Raw genomic sequence first — 19,123 nt, 5'->3', positions numbered from 1 at the left:
TCTCTTGCTCACCAGCTAATAAGAGGTCATTAACTGCTCAGGGCAAATGGAAATGGAAACCCAGCAGGAGACAATTAAAAATGCTGGGCCAATATTCTGATTTGGTACGAAATGGTGAAGCTCTGGGGTCACAGGGGTTGTGTTTGGTCTCATAACAGTTTCATTTGTCCAGCTGGTGGTGTTAATCTGGTTCCTGATTCAGGGAAGTAATTGCTAATTGTGTGTGACATCCTGTGACCTGAGTGGAATTAAGTTCACAGTGAAAATTAAGTGTATGCTAAAGAGCTTCATGGAACAGGGGCTCAGGACAGGACAGGCTGGAGAGGCCCTGTTAGGAAAAAATAAAGGCAGGGAGAAGGATATATCATCTCCTTTAAGGATCTCTGAAAAATGCTTCCCAGGAGGGGAATGTTGGATCAAGTTTAGCAGACTTACCCCCAAACAGGAGGGAAAAAGTGCAGGAGAGAGACTTGCTGCCATTGCAAAGGGCCCTGTGGTACCTCCCAGCTGAGACAGGAGAGGAAACAAAATGCCAGATTTCTCTTCCCACTCTTCCACTCATTCCTTGTGTGCTCAACTTCCATAACCAAGGGTGTGCCTGTTCCATGGGAGACAGGTGAGCTGCAAGACTGGCAGGGGCCAGTCAAGCTTCTCAGGGCTCCCTGGAGAAACCTGGATGGGATTTGTGTAAAGCAGATGAAGCTGGGATGTGCAGGAGGAATGGGACAGAGCAAATGTGAGTCAGGGCTGGAGGAGTGAGAGGTCACCGGTGCTGTCAGAGCTGGTGGTTGGGGTTTTGCTGGCATGAGGCTGGAATCCTGCCTTTTAACTGCTGGCTTGTGGGTTTAAAGGTTTTTGTGCTGCTTGTCAAGTGTCTGATCCCAGCCCACCGTGGTCAGTGAGGTCTCACCACTGATGTGAGGAAGATCAAGCAGGGTTAACTCTGCCTCGCTCCGTTCGAATTAGCAACGCAGTGGAAGCCAAAGGTTTGTTGGGATGATTGAACTGGGAGAGATTGTCCCTGCAGGGCCACTGGCAGCACTGAACAAACCTAGTCAGGCTTTGGGAGGAGGAGAGGATGCGGATTCCACAGCCAGGGTAAGGCAGGCAAAGGAGCCCCAGGCTGGAGACTGAGCCCGTTGCCAGGAGCCGGGATGGGAAGAGGATGCTCCTGGAAGTGTATCCATGAGGAAAATGTAGCCTTGGTAGTAATGAGGTGCAACGGCTTAATTCCAGCAGAGTCAGGAGGTGACAGTAATTAAAAGTGAAATCTCAGTCGCACCAGTGAACACGAGAGGGAAAATGGCTGATTATTAATGGGATCAAAGGCCTGGAAACACTTGTGCTCAGGCAAGAAACACAGTTTGTGAGCCTTGATGGACAAAGAAACCTGATGAAAGGCAAACAAAGCCAAGAGGAGGAGGAGAGCTGTGTGACTCTGGACATGCCTTCAGCAGAGCCATTACAGCAGGGAACTGGGGGTGTAGCACAGCACTGGATGGTCTCTGTGGGGTCTGAAAAGCAGGATTTGGCTGCTTGAGAAGCACATCTAGCAAAAATCTCATCTCATGTGGATCTGCCTGTCAGAGAAGGACACACTGATGCCCAATAATGGCTGAAGCAGCACAGTCATCTTGCCTGCTGTGAGTGCAGGCACAGGGTCTCTGTTCTGCCCAGCTGCCCCATTTTAGGAACCCCACAAACCTGATGCTCTCAGGAGCATTCCTCCTGGCCAGCAGATTGATCAGAGTCACCAACATGCCTGGATTAGAAAAAGTGAGTTACTTTAGGAAACTGAGGTTAGAAGAGAATGGGGAGGGGCAGAGACAGAGAGGGAGGGAAAGATGACAGCAGTAGAAGAAATTCTGAAGAACAAGGAAGCAAAAAGGGGTTGTGAACGGGGCGCTGCCCTGCTTGCTGCAAGGAGCAGTGGGGGGCTGGGTTTTCGTCTTCCTGCCTGAGTTTTTGTCCCCTTTTCCCCCCAGCTCTCCTCTGCCCTGCTCTTCGACGCCGTGTACGCCGTGGTGACGGCCGTGCAGGAGCTCAACCGCAGCCAGGAGATCGGGGTGAAGCCCCTGTCCTGCGGCTCTGCCCAGATCTGGCAGCACGGCACCAGCCTCATGAACTACCTGAGAATGGTGAGAGGGGGCTGGAGTGTGTGCTGCTGGGGCAGAGCTCCCCACTGCTAGCAGCAAGAGCTGTGCTGGTGGCTGGCAGTCTGTGCTATTTAGAGAGCAGATCTAAAGGCTGGTTTGTCCCTGTTGTCCCTGGCCTTGGAACGACATGAAACTCTCCCTGTTTTTGCTGCAGAAAAACTGAAACTCAGTGGATTTTTTTTTTTTTTTTTGCTAAAGTATGAATGTTTCTAAGTGGTTTGAGCCCTGTTTTCAGTGAACTTGAGTCGACATAAGATCACGCTGTACAGTTGCTCAGAGCTCAGTAGTAAGATGTGAGCTCCCCTGTGGAGGAGTTTGGGCTCCTTTTAACCAAAAGTGTGGTTGCTGGAACCAAACAAGCCTAGTTCTGGCGGGAGGACACTCTGAAATTTCATCCTGGGGTTGGCCAATATGATTCCATGACCATGCAGAAGGAGCAGGTTTCTGAGTCTGTTTGGGGGGGCAACTGAGACCAGGAAATTTCAGGAGACTTTTTTTCCCCCCCAGGGGAAAGCTCAGCTGGACCTGAGCCTTGTACCACTTCGGTGCATGCGTGTGAACCTGTTTTAAATCTCACCCTTAGTCAGAGCCAACAAAATCCTTCAGCTTCCCTTAGCTCTGGTCCTTGGAGCCCCAGTGGCTTAGCCTTGGGATGGAGGGAGGTGATGAGGGGCTGTGGAGGTGATTTAGCCCAAAGCAAAGAAACCTGGGGAACCCTGCACTTTGTTCTCCTGCTTCTGTTTCCCTCTGGACTCTGAGAGCAAGCAGGGTGGGGACACAAGGGCTGCACTGGGAGGGTGGTGGGGTGAGCCACCTCGCTGGGCGCTGTAACTCAGTCTCTCTTGGACAGGTAGAATTGGAAGGTCTCACCGGCCACATCGAATTCAACAGCAAAGGCCAGCGGTCCAACTACGCCCTGAAGATCCTGCAGCACACCCGGGCTGGGTTCCGGCAGGTAGGAGCAGACCCAGTGCCCAGGGACAATCTCTGTGTCCCCTGGTGGGGTGGTGGCTCAGGCTGCTGCTGGGGGGACCCAGGGGGGTTGCAGGGCCCCCCCTCTGCAAGGAGAGGTGCTCAGCACAGCGTGGATCAGGGTATGGATCAGGGCGTGGGTCACAGTGTGGATCAGGGTATGGATCACAGTGTGGATCAGGGCATGGGTCAGAGCATGGGTCAGGGTGTGCATCATGGCATGGATCAGGGTGTGGATCAGGGCATGGATCACAGTGTGGATCAGGGCATGGATCACAGTGTGGATCAGGGCATGGATCAGAGCATGGATCACAGTGTGGATCAGGGCTTGGATCAGGGCATGGATCACAGTGTGGATCAGGGCATGGATCACAGTGTGGATCAGGGCATGGATCACAGTGTGGATCAGGGCATGGATCAGGGCATGGATCACAGTGTGGATCAGGGCATGGATCAGGGCATGGATCACAGTGTGGATCAGGGCATGGATCACAGTGTGGATCAGGACATGGATCAGGGTGTGGGTCACGGCGGCTCTCGCCGAGCCTGACCTGCCAAACACAGCAGGTTCCTCTTTGTCAGGAGCACATCTGGGATAATTTAGATGTGTCTTCATGCATCAGGCCCCCGAGGTGGTGATGTCAGAGCCAATCTCTGTCCTGTCACAGTAACCTCCGTGTCCAGGAGGTAATTCAGGGTGTGGAGTCTGTGCCAGGTACGAGCTCACACTCGTGGCCCTTTTGTCCTTAAGCTCGTGGATACCTTGGCTCAAAATTGTTTGGAAAAACAGGAGAATTTCCCATGAAATGGGGGGAAAAAAAATGGAGGTACTCTGAACCTTTCCAAACAATTTCTGTGAGGGAAAGCAAAGGGGGCAACCCCCTATCAGGAGCTCCCCACCATCTCTCCCCTACTTGGCATGTGGGGGGAAGTTCAAGATCCTTCACCCCTTGGTTTGTGGTTCCCCTGTGACAGGTTTGCTTAGCTCAGGCTCTAATTTGCTTTCTGTCTCAGTGTTGGTCCTTTCTCTCCTCGTCACCCTCTTTCTGTCCAAGGGATGTTTCCTTGAGCCAAGGTTAAGGTGGGGTCACGGGTGTCAGACTGCTGAGATTACATGACACAAGCCCAAGGAATTAGGGTTTTACTGGTAAATCCACACTGCATTCAGGAAAAAAATAAATATAGAAGTCCCAGAAAAAGAGGTTTTATCTTATTTCCCTGCTGACAACTCCACTGCTGCCCTTTTCTCAGAGACTGCCACTTCTCTTAGATTTTGGCAGAGAACAAAAGCTATTGTATCTTACCCTCACCAACAGAGCTTTTTGGCATTGGGAAGTCTCCCCTGGTCTGGCAGCACTGAATTTCAGCCTTGGCAAGGATGTTACCTGCCAGTTCTTACCTGTCAAGTGACAGCTTGGCTTTGATGCTGCCTTTTGCTGTGTGAGAGGGGGATCAGGATGGCATTTTCCCCACAGTGAGATCTCTCATGGCATCAATGCCCTTTTAATCCTGTCCCAAGCCCATCATCCTCTGAACAAAAGTGACAGATCCAAGCCCATCTGTGTTAATAAGGACATGCATTCAGCTGGATTGGGGAAGAAAACGCTGCAGACCTCCCTGTGACAGCTTTGGTTTTGATGTGTTTAAATGTGGCAGGGACTTCACAGGAAAGGCACAGGTCCTCTTGGAGCAGAGCCTCTCCCAGAGCTCCACGGAGAGCTCTGACTGCAGCCTAATCTGCCCTGGGACTAAAGGCTCAGCTCTTCCCCACAAACCTGGTCTGACAGGAGGAAACCTTTCCTGACCTCTGTGAACGAGGAGCTTCGTGTTTCCAAGGTGCCCAGGAAAGCTGTGCTGGGATTAACCTTCCCAAATTTCCCATCAGGGTGCAGTGGTGATGTATCACTGCCAGTCACAGTAAAAAGGTGCTGGAAGGACAGGGCAGTCCCTTGGTGGTGGCTGTGAACCCTCTCCTGTCACAAACCCACCAGCAAAGAGCTGGTTTTTTGTAAACCTGCTCGGAATGCCTGTGGCAGCCTTTCCTCCTTCTCCTCTCCCCTTCTCAGGGCTCTTACCTGACCAACAGCAGTGCCTGGAGGGGTGTCAGGGCTCCCTCACAGCCTGAAACAGGGCTGTGTTTAATTGGGAAGGGCGTCCTCAGGGAGCTGTGGAACCTGGCAGGCTCCTGCCTGACCTCCCACCCCTCCAGGTCCCTGCAAAGGGAAGGCAGAGGCCACTCTGCTGGGCCACAGGTGGTTATTTTCTCATTGCCAGCCTGGCTTCCTGTAATAAAAAGGGCTAAATAAATCATTAGAAATAATTTAATTAAAGGAACTGGCTAAAGAACAGGTGTTCACATCCTGGAGACAACGTTGTTCCCAAGGGTTGCATTAACTGATTTGCTCAGGCTCTTGTTTGAAACACTTCTATTCCCTCCTTAGTTTTAATCAACCCCATGCTCTCTGCCCATTCCCCTCTTCCTCTCCTTCCCTCTTTCTCTTTTCTCCTCTCTCTCCTTCCATCTTTTGAAGCCACAGGGACTTCCAGCTCATCAGCTTTGACAGAGAGTTCACCAAATTTTGAAGCTGGTCCAGCCAGCGAACAAATTAGAGACACTTAAGACTTTCTAACTTGCTGTTGCTTTTGGGCAAGGAGAGGCAGGGCTTTTTGACATCCAATTTTTAATACATTTATGTAACGCACCAAACGTGTCTTTTTCCTGATTTAGCTTAACTAGAGGGATTTTTTTTTATTTCCCGCAGCCATATGAGAGCTGCTCCCCGTTCACAGGATGCTCGATAAAGCACAGGCTCATTAATGTGCTGGTGATCTATGGATCTGACAAGGGCTGAGTTTGTAAATGTCAGCTTTTTTTATTTTTTTTTATTTTTTTTTTTGCCTCTCTTTGCCCCTTTTGAACAGCATTGCAGCACACCCCTGTGGGTTCAGAGGAGTGCTTGGCAGTAAAGCACGAGCTGAGGTTTGGCAGCTCAGCACGAGAAGGGGCTGAAGGAGGGCTGTGATTTAGGAAGGGAAGGGGCAGAGGAGGGGCAGGGGGAGCTGTGGTGGGGCTGGAGCCCTGGGCACACTGACCCCAGCTCTGCCTGGCCCTAAGTGAGGCAGATTAGTCTCTATTTAACTAAAGGCTCTGCTGGTGTCCTGAGACAGAGCAGTGGAGTGATGGGGCTGTTTAATTGGTATGTTGATGAGATACAGATGAGTTCCCAGTGATAGCTCTGAGACCCTCAGCAATCCCTGCTGCATCAAACCTCTTTAACTTGGAAGAGGCTAATCAGCCTCGATGGGACTTGTTCCTCCTTAGCTGTTACCCCCAGCAAGGGCTCAGGGACAGATCCTGCCAAGAGCTGAATGGCTTTTGCCCCCCAGGACCTGACAAACTCGGACATGCCACTGTCAGGCCCTGTCTGGGCTATGCCAAGTGTCCATTGTGTCCAGAGGGGACACCTGGGGAGGAAGGGGATCGTGGGGGTTGCTGCATGACCTCAGGGAGGGTTGTGTGAGTGTCTTGTGGTTGTTCAGGTTTTAACAGCTGCTGCTTTCAGTGCCCTTTCCTAAATTCAGTGGAGGAAGCTTTTGCCTGCCTGCTGTGCTGGCATCAGCCTGGCAGTGATGTCCTTCAGGAGTGCCAACCCCACGGCAGACCTGTCCTCTGAGGGCTTTCCCTCATTTGTTTGTTTTATTCCCTTTTTTTGCCCCCAGGCACTCCTAAATTCCCTCTCCTTGGGGCACCTTGATGAGGGATGATTGCACTCTGCACTCCTCCCTTTTCCTGGGGACATTGTGAAGGATGCAAGCTGTAGGACAGCACTTGCTAATCAGAGCCCAGAAGGTGTCTGGGTTTATTGCACTCCCCTGCCTGTTCCAAGACCTGTATTCAGGCCTGGCTTTACCTTAATTTTAAGCTGGGAATGGGGTTGGGAAGTACCTGTGGTGCCTCTGAGGCTTATGGAGAAGTCTTGCTATGTCACCTCTCCCTGCCACCAGCTGCCTAGATAACACTGAGCAGAAGATTTTATTAAAATCACGAGTTGGAGTGGTATTCCATCCTCTCACACCATGAGGAGCCTCAAAGCCTCTGCATGGAGGGGCTGCAGGGTGGAAGGAGCAGCCAGGACTGCCCCCCTGCATGGTGTCTGCTGCCAGGGATTTTATGGGGAGATGAGAAATCTTTGGGTGCCACTGATCCAAATAACACCCTTTGCAGAGCAGCTGAACTGAGGGACCTTGCCTGCCCGTGGGGATGGAGCAGTGGCACGAGAAATGGCACTTCCTTGCTTACCCCTGGCTTGAGGCTTTCTGGGCTGGCTCCCACTGAAACTGTGTGTTTGCTGACCTGCTTTAACAAGGACAGGCAGCAAGGCAGACCTGCCTCGAGGGGTCTGCAGGTGCTGCAGGCAGGACTTGATCTTCTTTGGTCAAGAGGGAGGCACTGGGATGTGCAGAGATGATGCAGTGGGACCACACAGCCCTGAGGGCATGGAGGGGACCTTCTCCATCCAGACCTGTCACCTGTCACAGGTGGTAGAATCCCTCTCACAAAGGCATCATCAAGCTCCAACTTGCACCCAGGTGACTGTGTTGCTCTTGCTGCCCTCCTAGGACAGGTATGACACCATTTCAGCTCCTCTGATCATTAGGAACACTCCTCCAGTTTTCAGGCTGTTTATTCCTGGCTGGTTTATGTCTGTTTATTTTTGTGCCAATGCCATCATTTCAGCTTCAAAAGCTGTTCTACCTCTTTGCTACGGGCCTCCTCCACCTGGTGTATTTATACAGACCAATCATATCCACCACTAAAAAACCCCCAGTCCTAAAAACTCAGAAGTCCTTGTCCAGAGCCTTAACAACAGGATGGTCTTATCCACGTCCACGTGGAGGATTTGATTGTTTTCCAGCCCATTTTGCAGATGGATATGTTTTCTGTTTTTCAGAGGCTCTTTATATGTAGATGGAGGTGATTAAAATCACCTTGACATCCATCTTGCAGGAAAGGGAGGGATGTGAGGATCCCAGACATCCTCTGACATGTTGCACTTTGGAAACAAGTGGTGTGGGGAGTCAATTGGTGGCTCTGTCAGCCTGTGAGGGGGACAGTGGTGAGCTGAGTCCCCCCAGGATTTGGGGGGAGGTACCCTGGCACGTGGGAGAGTGTGGCTTTGGTGCTGTGTGAAAAGCAAGGTCAAACCCACAGCACTGTCAGAGGAGGAGGCAGGCAATTAGTCTCAGCGTGTGCCAGCAGGGGAGGGACAAATTGGAGAACAGCGAGGGCTGTTAAAATTAAAGTTAATCTGTCACTAATCTCTGGTTGTGAGATCCAGGAAGGGAAAAAAAATGAGGCAATGTTTGTGAGTGATGACTCTCCCTGGGAGGAAATGGCTGCAGAGGGGCTGCTCCTCAGCAATCCCAGCGAGGGGAGAGACCTCTGTGCTGGGCTGGGGTGGATCCATCCCAGCCCATCCATGCACACCCTGTGCAGGCCAGCTAAGGCTGTGCTTTAAGGACCCCTTCCTGTGAAATACCAGGTAAATCTCCCAGTTTGAGGCTGTTGTTCCCCAGCAGAGGTGAGTCCTGCATGGCAGTGTCACCGTGGGGCTGCGAGCATGGTGGTAAAGTCACAAGCAGCTGTCAACAGGGTGCCCAAAATTTGCACCCAGCCTGCTCCAACACACCATCCCTGTGGCTCCATCTCCTTGTTTGCCAGATGACACTGGTGACCTCCCCAATGCCTCTCCTGTTAGTGGGGAGCCTCCAAGAGGAAGTGCTTCCTAGACATTTGACTTCCCTGCCTGCTCCTTCTCCCCAGGGCAGTGGTCACAGTCTGACAGAGCTCAAGGAGCATTTGGACAGCGCTCTCAGGCACATGAGGGGATTCTTGAGGGTGTTCTGTGCAGGGTCAGGAGCTGGATTTGATGATCTTGTGCCCTCAGACTCAGAATATTCTGTGTGATTCTGTGACTCTGAGTGTAAGCTGTCCTGCTTGCACTTCCCACTGCTTCTTGTGCCTTGAGGTGAGGAAGCTGAATTAGGGACATCCCACACGTTGTAATAATGGCTTGTTGGTCACTTGGGCTGGATTTGCACCAACAGCTGGGAGAGGAAAGGACTTGGCCACTGCCTGCCCATCCAGAGGATCCGGTGTGTGCACAGCAGGGCTGCGGTGTCAGGTTGTGTTGGGCTCAGATCCACGAGCTGGGAAGTGACTCCAAAGCCCTGGAGCCGTCAGTCACAGCAGAGGCAGAGCACTGCCAGGAGCAGGGGCTGGCTGCACGGAGTCAATCCCAGGGCAGAGGAAATCCGTGGGTATCCCACCCGCCTCCTTGGACACAACAAGATCAGTCTGTGACGGAACAGGAATCCATTTGTTCCTGCCACCCTGACAGCCATGGCACAGCCAGAGGATAACCTGCCTCGTGGCAGCACGAGGGAGCTGGGAATGGGTTTGTTCTGGCTGTGGAAGAGCTGGGAAGGCTCCCCTGCTTGTTGGGGTCACCCGCTGCCTCTCAGGGGCACAACACCTCACTTCAGAGGTGTCTGAGGACAACAGTCGTGCAGGGGGCTTGGACTGATGGGGACAGAGAGGAGAAACAGGAGGGAGAAGTGGTCTCAGAGGGAGCTGGCCTCCCCCAGCCACCCCTCTATCCATGAGGAAAAGCAGAGGCTCCTTTAGCCAGAGTCTGATTTGCATGCTGGAGGTGCTGATCTCCCTGCCCAGAGCTCTGAGGGAGGGAGATTAGGCTCTTGAAGTTAAAATTAGGTTCTGTTGAATATTCCTCTCCCCTGGCTGAAGGCAGCAGGATGGTTCTGTTGCGTCACAGCTGAATCACAGCGTCCTCCCAAGCACTGGGGGACTGGTCCCTGCCATCCGTGGTGGGAATTGGGCTTTGCTGCAGTGACACTGATGCTTGGATGGGTAAATCAGAGCTGTTGGGTGTGATGAGCCCGGATCAAAGCTTGGAGGTGCTTAATTGGAGTAGCTGGCATCCACTGCAGCAGCAAGAGGAGATGAGTCATGGAGCAGCACCACTGAGGACGTGCCTTCCTTCCACCATCTGCCCCCAAGGTGGAGGGCAGAGCCTCCAAAACCACGCTGGCAGGGACAAGCTTGGAGGTTTGGCTGTCTTGGGCACTGCTGGGTAAGACTGACCCACCTTGGTGGCGTTCTGGGGCCAGCACACCGGGCTGTTGGACCACCACGAGCCCCAGGGAGCTGCTGCAGGGAGGACGTGTGAGAAGGCAGCTCCTGCCCTGAGCAGGGACAGGTTTTTGGCACTGCAGAGCAGGTGGGGGGTGCACCAGAGGGTTAATGTCTCTGCTGACCTGTTGTGGGGGTGCCTTGTAAAGGTAATGGAGCATCCACAGGCAGGCCAGCCCGATGGCTGTCACTCACCAGAGCCATATGGTGGGTTCTGTGCAGTAACTCGCCCTATAAATTCCCTTATTGTGCTGTTTATCCCTCCAGATTGGCCACTGGCACGTGTCTGAAGGACTCAGCATGGACAACAGGATCTTCTCCTCCAACATATCAGACAGTCTGTTCAACACCACGCTCATTGTCACCACCATCCTGGTAAGTGAGGGGGTCACCTGCAGTTCCCACTGGCTCCCAACTCACAGGGGTGTCGATCAGCTGGAATATCCCTCCCTCTCCCTGCCCCCCTGGACCCCCAGCATGAGGCACTGCATGCTGATTCCATCCAGAGCAGGCCATCAAATCTCTAATTACGGCACTGAGGACAATTCATGACAGTGTAATTAAACTCAAGTCAATGTTTCATATGGAAATGATATTTGATGAGTTCAGAAGCAGCTGGGGAGAGGGCTGGGATGGGGATACGTTGCCATTTTACATTCATCTCTGAATGATGGTCTTGTTTTGAGTACAGCTGGTAAGTTGGAAGGGACAATTGTCCCTTCAACCCATAAAATTATAAAAATTGGCCAAGATGGGCTCAATTTTGATGAAGACTTCACATTTACAGGCACCACCTTATTCAACGGGTTTCCCCTTCCGGGTGCTACCTGTCCAGTGATTTTTTTTTTTTTTCAATGCCTCTGCTCCTTCCTTAAAGACACCCAAAATCCTATTTCCTCATGTCCCACAAAGTTTGAAAGGGGGGGCAGGCTGGAGAAGTGGCTCTTTGCCAAGAGAAGCTGAGTCTGTGTGTCCTGCTGTGACTCAGAGCAGTCACTGGGCTGCTCTGGGCATGTCCCAGTTGGAAGCAGCCCCCAGAGCGTGATCCCTTATCCTAAACTGGGATAAATCCACGCAGCAGAGCCCAGTGTGGAAACAGCCCTGATGGCTTTACACCCCCTGCACCCAGCTTTCCATATCAATTATATCCATACTGGCATGGTGTGCCCCTTCTACTGGGGTTGGATCTTTAAGGCCACTTCCAACCCAGACCATCCCACGACTCCACGAGTCCCTGCCACCCTGGCACTGCCCTCCCCTCTCCGTGCTGGCTAAGATGGGAATGACAGCTGCCCAGTTTCACTGCAGGAAAACCCTTACTTAATGCTGAAGTGGAACCACCAGGAGCTGGAAGGCAACGACCGCTACGAGGGCTTCTGCGTGGACATGCTGAAGGAGCTGGCCGAGATCCTGCGCTTCAACTACAAGATCCACCTCGTTGGGGACGGGGTTTATGGTGTCCCCGAGGCCAATGGCACGTGGACAGGGATGGTGGGCGAGCTCATTGCCCGGGTAAGTGAATTAACTCTGCTCTTTTTAACTCTGCCCTGCCAGGACCTGGCGAACGCAGAGCCCTGATGGGGTTTTTTTTTAAGTGCTCCAGGAGGAGAAGGACTGAGTGGGGGGTGTTTTAGTCCATTTGTGAGGCTTTGAAGGGTGTGTTCTCCCAGTGGCAGATGGGTTTGTTGTGGTGGCGTGACAGCAAGAGCAGGAGCAGCAGGGCCCCAAGTGGGTGCTCCCAGTGGGTGCTCACTCTGCTGGAAAAGACACCTGAACTCTGGGATCCTGCGTAAGAACTCGTTAGAGAGTGGATTAGTTTTTCTTGGTGGAAAGATGAATGAAAGCTTGCAACAGAAAAACACACAGGGCTTGGTATGAACTGGAAAAAAACCCTCACAAAACCAGAATGTTTGGGAGGGAAGCAAGTAAGAATCACATTTCTACCCAGAAAAGTTTTGGGAGATTCAATTCAGCTTCTTAACTCTGAGTTTTTTGTTTGTTTGGGTTGTTTTTTTTTTGGAGAAGAACACTTTCTGTTTGCTTGAAGCACGTGGATTGAGGTCTTTTCGCTGCTGTGCTCTGTGGTGCTGCTGCCCAGCAATAAAGCTGGGTGCTTTTTACTGGGTTTGACCATAATTCTGTGTACACTTGTGCCCATTCAGCCTCTACCCCCCGTCCCTGCTCTTTGTTTTCCTCAGCAGCTGAAGGCAGCCCTGCCCCAGGGTTCCTGGAGCTTAAATACAGCTCACAAAATGCTCTGAGATCCTTAGTAAAATAGGCTCAGCCAAAGCTAACAGTAAGATTGATGCTGTTTAAGCCAACTTTTCCTTACTCACTTATTTCTACCCTGTCTCATCATTACCAAAGCTGCGAGAACCCAGCCACACTTTCTCAGCTGGTGGCAAATCCTCAGTGTGTCTGTGATAATCCCACCACTGTGGGAGAGGAGATCTTGAGTCCCTCCATCATTTACCTCCTGCAGAGCAGAGGAACAAGGGCCCAAATCCATCCCCTGTGGCTCCAGACAGGGATCTGAGGCTCCTGCCACAGCTTTCCTCCCAGCTATAGGGGATGAGTGAACATCAATTTATTGATTTATTGGGTGGTGTTTGGTTGAAGGTTGGAGTTGAGGATCTTGGAGGTCTTTTTCAACCCTTAATGGTTATGGAATCATCATCTAGAAGATGCCCAGTGGCCTCTCTCTGCTTCTTCCCCACATGGCAAAGGGGACCCGGCTGATGCTCATCCTGCCAGAGGAGTTTGAGTGCCTCAGGTCAGGTGGGACAACTCTTAAGCCTGAAAGAGGGATTTTGGGATTTGCTGAGGGTCAGAGACAGGTCATGGAGCAGACTGCAGATTCTCCTGAGCCGGCTCCTGTCTCCTGGGTCGCCCTTTCCCAGCGGAGCGATGGTTCCCGACGCCAGCTGAGATCCCACCTCCATCTGCTCTTTCAGCAGAGCCTTCTGCACGGCTGTTTGCAAATGCTCCAGGCTATTGGCACAGCTTTCCCCCATCTTTCTCTGCCTGTGTATGTACATGCACACACAATTACCCTCGTGCAGCATTCCTGGCGGGAGGCAGGAGGGAAGGCGCCGAGAGCAGCGAGTGATCTGTGCAGACAAAGGAAGGGAACAGCCACCAGACTTTTGGCCTACTAACCCTGGCAGTGCCTCCCCGTTAAATGGGAGCTTCTGGAGGCTCGTTTTTCTTTGGTGGTAGGTGCTTTAACTTCATCTCCTCGCGGAAACCGTTTGTTTCTTCTGCAGCTCGAGCCTTATTTAGGAGGATTTTTACTTCTTGCTTCAGCAAGGCAGAGCTGGCGAAGCCTGTGAGGCTGAATCACAAGTTGGAGAAGAGAAGCAGCTTTCTCTGCTTTGTTCTTGCTGTGTCCCCAAGAGTCTTTATAGTGGTTTCAGCAAGTTTTTGATCAGTCCCAGGGACTGGCACTTTGGATCAGGTCAGCCAGGGCAGAGCTGGCTGCGTGCTTGGTGTTGTGTTTGCTCAGGGCTGCTTGGGACGTGGTTTTCTGAGGGCATTGCACTGTCCAAGGGGTTCCTCTCTGTCCTTGACATCCCCCAGAGGAGTTTTCCCTCGCTTCCAGCCCCTTGTTCATCCCTTATCCCATGGGATCCAGCAGATCCTGTGTTAGGGGCACACATTCCTCTTTTGGTGGGTCTAACCCTTGGACACTCTTCTCCATCCAACCTTTAGCACAGAGAAGGCATCAGCTGCAACACAAACCTACCACAGGGGTCCCAAATCTTACCCAAAATGAAAGCTCTGCACCTGCCTCTGTGCAGCACAATATTATTGTAGGCAAGTGGTTCCTCCTTTGCCCTGATCAACCGTCAGAAAATAAGGTTTGACTCACACACACTTAATGTGCAGGACCAAAAGGTCAGAGAATTATCCAGCTCCATGCAGTGCCTTTCCTGTAATCCCCCTGTGGCACTGAATCTCCTCAGAGCAACTCTGGGCTGTATGGGAAAAGTGTTTCATTTTATTGCTTCTAAATTAACCAGCTATTGATTTATTCTTAAGAGCTGAAAATTCCATTACAGCTAATTGTGCACCATGATATGATTGAGCAGGATGCCACATAAACATAAATTTGTGCTTGACCCAAATTTTCCAGTACATATCTTATCGACCTGCTCGCAGAACAAATGGAGGGGGAAGGAAGAGGGGGATTGGGGTGGCTTGGGAAGAGCTGTAGAGACACCTCTGTCTGTGTCAGCAGCCTGACCTGTCATCAGAGCAGGAATCCTGTACTCTTTGGGATCAGCTGCTGGAGGTTTGGCTTGGGAGAAATCACTTGGAAGGACTCATAGAATCACAGGGTGGTTTGGGTCAGAAGGAACCTTAAAGATCATCTCATTCCACCCCCTGCCATGGGCAGGGACATCCTCCCCTATCCCAGGTTGCTCCAAGCCCCCTCCAACCTGGCCTTGGACACTTCCAGGGATCCAGGGGCAGCCACAGCTTCTCTGGACAACCTGTGCCAGGGCCTGCCCACCCTCCCAGGGAAGAATTTCTTCCCAATATCCCATCTAAACCTACTCTCTGTCACTTTGAAGCCGTTCCCCTTCGTCCTCTCACTACAGTTCCTAATGAAGAGTCCTTTGAGCTCATTCTTTTGTGAAAGATGTCCCAAACTCAGAAGACACCGGGCTAATTTGCCCCTCTGAGCACGCAGGGCAGGCAGATTGAGCACCTAGCTCCTCCCTGGAGGAGCAGGGCAGTGAAGCTGCTCTCCCCCGTCAGCATTCCCAGCTCTGGCACAGCCTGTGGTCTCCAGCAGTTCAGCTGACACTGCACACGTGTGCTGCCCACAGCAAACAAGCAAGGGGCAGCAGCAAATCTTCCCATCTCCTATTTTTTGGCATCAGAGCCCTGGGGGACAATTGGGCTGGAAGAATTATGTCTGGCTCCTTCCCGCTGCAGTGCAGGCTCTGGCTCACAGTCCCTGCTGGTTGTCTTTGCTCTTGCCTTTCTCTCCCTCTCTCCCCAGCACATCCTCGAGCTGAAATGAATTCCCTGGCATGATACAGACCAAGGAATGTATTTTCACAGCAGTGTGACAGCCTTCTCCTTGTTCCACAAAGCCTGCAGTTGCTGTCCTGGCAGCTCAGTGCCTCACAGTGCCTTGGTGCTCGTCTCCCTTCCTCCTCCACATGGAATTGTGTCTGTTTGGGGGATCCCTCAGCAGCACTTCCTGAATTTACCCATTGCAGGAACACCCTGGGGTGTAGAGGGGAGCTAATGGGAGATTGGGTTTGATTTGTTGGCAGGATTTGATGCTGCAGTTTTGATAAAAGACCTCCCCAAAACCCTCCCTCTGATGCAGCCTGGGTACCTCTGGCTGGCTGTTTTTTTTTCCAGGAGGTGACAGTCCCCTGTCCTGCTCACCTGTGGCAGGATGGCTGGGGTGGAAGGGACTGGTGTGTGCTTTGTGCAGCCTCTAACAGCTGCCCAGGCTTCCTTCAGCACTGTTTAGTAACAAATCACCTTTGGTGATGCCAACACAGCAGATCCAGGAGTGTTTCCAGGGCAGGTGTATTTGGGTGAGGCTGGTGCTGGTGTAGGAGGCATCTAAAGGTCCTGTGACTGTGCAGGATCATTTGGGGAGTGAGATGATGTGGAATAATGCTGGACCTTTGATGTGTGTCAGTGGTTTGAGTGTGTCCTGGCTCAGTGATGATCAGAGCTCTTTTCCAAGTGAGGGGAGATGAAGTTGTCCATCTCCTGGAAGGGTCTGGCCTCAGGACCAGCAACACCCAGAACTGAAAGGACCTTAAAGCTTTGTGGTGATGGTTTTCCACCTTCCTTACTGGTGGCCAGGTGGTACTTTCCCTTCAACTGCTCCGAAGAGATGGCAGGAAGGGGAAAGGAGGGAGAAGATGCTTGAAAACTGGCAGAGTCCTGCTCTCCTCTCTCAGTGGGTGTTGGTGCTCAGTGAGAAAAGCTGTGTGTGGGTGGAGGGAGGGAGGGGGAGTCTGTTTGCATGCTGTCTGTGCTGGCAAGTGTGCCATGGGGGGGCTCAGGGGGTGGGGGAGCGAGGAGGGGTGTGGGGGTTGTTGTGCAAACACGGCCAGGGACGGGCAGAGGGGTTTGCATCGAGCTGCTGGTGCTGCCAAAATCACCCCCAACACGGGGAGCGTGGGCTGGGCTGGACTGGGCTCACTGCATTCTTTGGGTTCCCCATTCCTGGGGCTTCACTTTGACTGGCCTTTGCCATGGGCACAGAGAACTCCTGGCACACACTTTGTCCTGCCATCCATGGATAGTCCAGGTGAAGGAGGATGGGTGAGGGCAGACCTGAGGCTGACATCTGCCCTGGTTACTGGTCATCCCACCCTGACTGTGGCTTAAAGGGAGGGCTGCAGCCTCCAGGGTTCTCAGGCTGTCACTTTTCACATGGCAGAATTCCTGTATGTCCTTAAAAAAAAAAACCCAAACACTGATTTGGGGTGACCCTCAGTTAAAGGCCCTGCCTTTAAATGCAAGAATGTGCATCTGAGCAGACAACCTGGGTGCTGCTCAACCTGAAATAGCTGCTGTCAGGTCAGGTGGGCAGCTGGAGCAGGAGCAGCCAGCACACTGATCCCCTGGCAGAGCTGTGCCTGTCGTGCCATGGGACAGATCTGCAGATGCACTGCACTGCTCTGCCAGTGCTGCAGAGATGCAGGTGAGCAGGATGCAGCCAAACTGCCCTGCAGGGGCTGCTGCTGGTGTCAGGGTCACATGGAATAGCAGGGAACCTCTGGAGGTCACCCTGCACAGAGCAGGGTCGCCTCCAGCCAGGTGCTCACCCTGCATCCCAACAGGTTTCCAGCGGGACAGGCGCCAGCACTGGGTCTGCAGGGGGGTAATACCTGGTGGCTGGGTGGGTCTGGAGGTTGAACAGCTATTTCACCTTTCTAGAAAGCTCTTCAGGCCCACAGAGAGCTCTCCCTGCCCTTGGCCACGCCGTCAGTGCTCTGTGGGCAGCGCTGGGGAGAAGATGCTGCCACGAGCACCCAGGGGATGGAGCTTCCAAGGTGCTGTTCCAAGCACTGGAAGGGATCCCAGCCCTGTCCTCCTCCTGGCTTGTTTTCCGTGAGTTTGACACAGGCACAGCCCAAAGCCTCGCCCCACTCAGACTTCCTCGCCGTGTTTTGTCTCCGCAGCCTGGCAGAGGGTGGTGAGGCGCTGTGGGGCCGGGGCAGGGCTGTTCTCCCGGCTGCTGTCCCATGCCGTGGGAGGCTCTGGAGGGATCCTCTCCTGCCGGGCTGACGTCAAGCCCCATTCATCACCATTAGCGCCGGGCTGAGCCCTGTCAGCGCCCGCGGCGAGGAGGCGGATGCCGCCCCTGGACTGGCAGTCCCTGCAATTTGCTTCTTAAGGCTCCTTAATTGTTGTTCCTCCGCGGGAGCCGGCTCAGCCCCCGTGTTTAACCGGTGGCAGCCAGAGCCTGTGTGCTGATGCAGGCAGAGCCCACGGGAATGCTAGGTTTGGTGCTGGTGTGGCAGCTTTTATCTCACACACCAGCCCGCCCCACCCGGGCTACCTCTCGCCTGGTGAGAGTCTGGCCGTGCTTTAGTGGTGCTTTGTTAAAAGAAGTGTCTGTGTCTGCTCCCAAAATGCTCTGGGTCTTTTTCTAAGCCTATTTCATGCTGACATTTATAGCTGCAACTGGGCTGGGAGGACGAAAACCCCTTCTTCCCCCCATCCTTTTCCTCCTTTCCCCCGAGCCCAAATGTGGACAAGAGTGCAAGAAGCACAAGGCAAAATCCATCTCTTTGCTTAGCCCTTAAAATTCCAACTCCTGCCCGTGCTCAGAGGGGGGAGGCTGGCGGGTGCTGAGGTTTGCAGAGCTCCTCTGTAGCTCAGTGAATCACAAGAAGTTTTGTGAACACGGGGAAGCAAAGTTGAAAGCATGAAATGGGTGATACTCAGGCAGAGAATTCTTTGCGTGCCATTCCCAGATCAAAGCTTCTCCATGTCAGGAATCAGCTCCTAACTTGCATGACTCTGAGCCTGCAGAGAGAGAGAGAGAGAGGCTCTGACAGATAAAGCCACGAGGAGCTGGGTCTCTGCTGCACAGAAGGTGCAGCTCGGGAGAAGGGAGATGGAGCTGGGCACAGGTTGGAGCAGGTGCTGCACCTCTGATGTGGCAAAACTGCTGAAATGACAAAGGTCCCTTCAAACTCAGGATATTCTGTGATTCTACATGTTCTGAAAGGGTCTCAAAGGATGACAGCTGGGAGAATAATCAGAGTTTTTTGTAATTACCAAGTTCACTGATGGCATCCTGAGCTGGGTAAATCTGGGGACAGTGTTGCTCCTCTCATCACCACCTTTGTGTTGGCCCTTGGATGGGAGTAGAAATGTCCTCAGAGCTTTGGCATGAAATACCTTTGACGTGGCTTATTTACCATCCCTTTAGTGTGGGGCTTTGCTGCTAGAATTGTGTTTACTTTGGAGAGCTGGCAGAAGAAATCCATTGTCAGACTAAGCTGGATCTTCAGCAGGGGCTTTGCTGGGAGAGCTCTCCCCAGGACAATAGTACCTGCAAACCCTTTTAAGTAGAGACAAGAGAGGTTTAGGAAGCTTTAGGCTTTCCTTGTAGATAAAATTCTTCACATGCCACGTTGCACAGATGAACTGATCCCATTTTAGTAATCTGCTGGTGTTTACACAGGGCTCAACCGCTCACACACCACGTTGTGATTATTGGTGTCTTTTAAAAAGCCTGTGGGTAAATGTCTGGCTAGGCAGAAATTCTCCTTAGCTCATAATT

General features: G+C 52.5%; 1 protein-coding gene across 1 annotated transcript in view; it reads left to right on the top strand.

Moving 5' to 3' along the window:
• The window catches only part of GRIK4 (glutamate ionotropic receptor kainate type subunit 4), a 179,230-nt gene that overhangs the window by 140,644 nt on the left and 19,463 nt on the right, over nt 1-19,123 (top strand). Inside the window, 4 exon segments of the mRNA XM_018078601.2 lie at nt 1,986-2,138; nt 3,007-3,111; nt 10,609-10,716; nt 11,650-11,853. Of these exon segments, the coding sequence (XP_017934090.2) occupies nt 1,986-2,138; nt 3,007-3,111; nt 10,609-10,716; nt 11,650-11,853 (570 nt within the window).

Source organism: Manacus vitellinus, unplaced genomic scaffold (assembly GCF_001715985.3).
Source record: "Manacus vitellinus isolate BGI_N305 unplaced genomic scaffold, ASM171598v3 scaffold_41_pilon, whole genome shotgun sequence".
In the NCBI taxonomy this organism is placed as follows: domain Eukaryota; kingdom Metazoa; phylum Chordata; class Aves; order Passeriformes; family Pipridae; genus Manacus; species Manacus vitellinus.
Note: the sequence above shows the minus strand (reverse complement) of the source record. Positions and strands in the feature narration are given on the sequence as shown.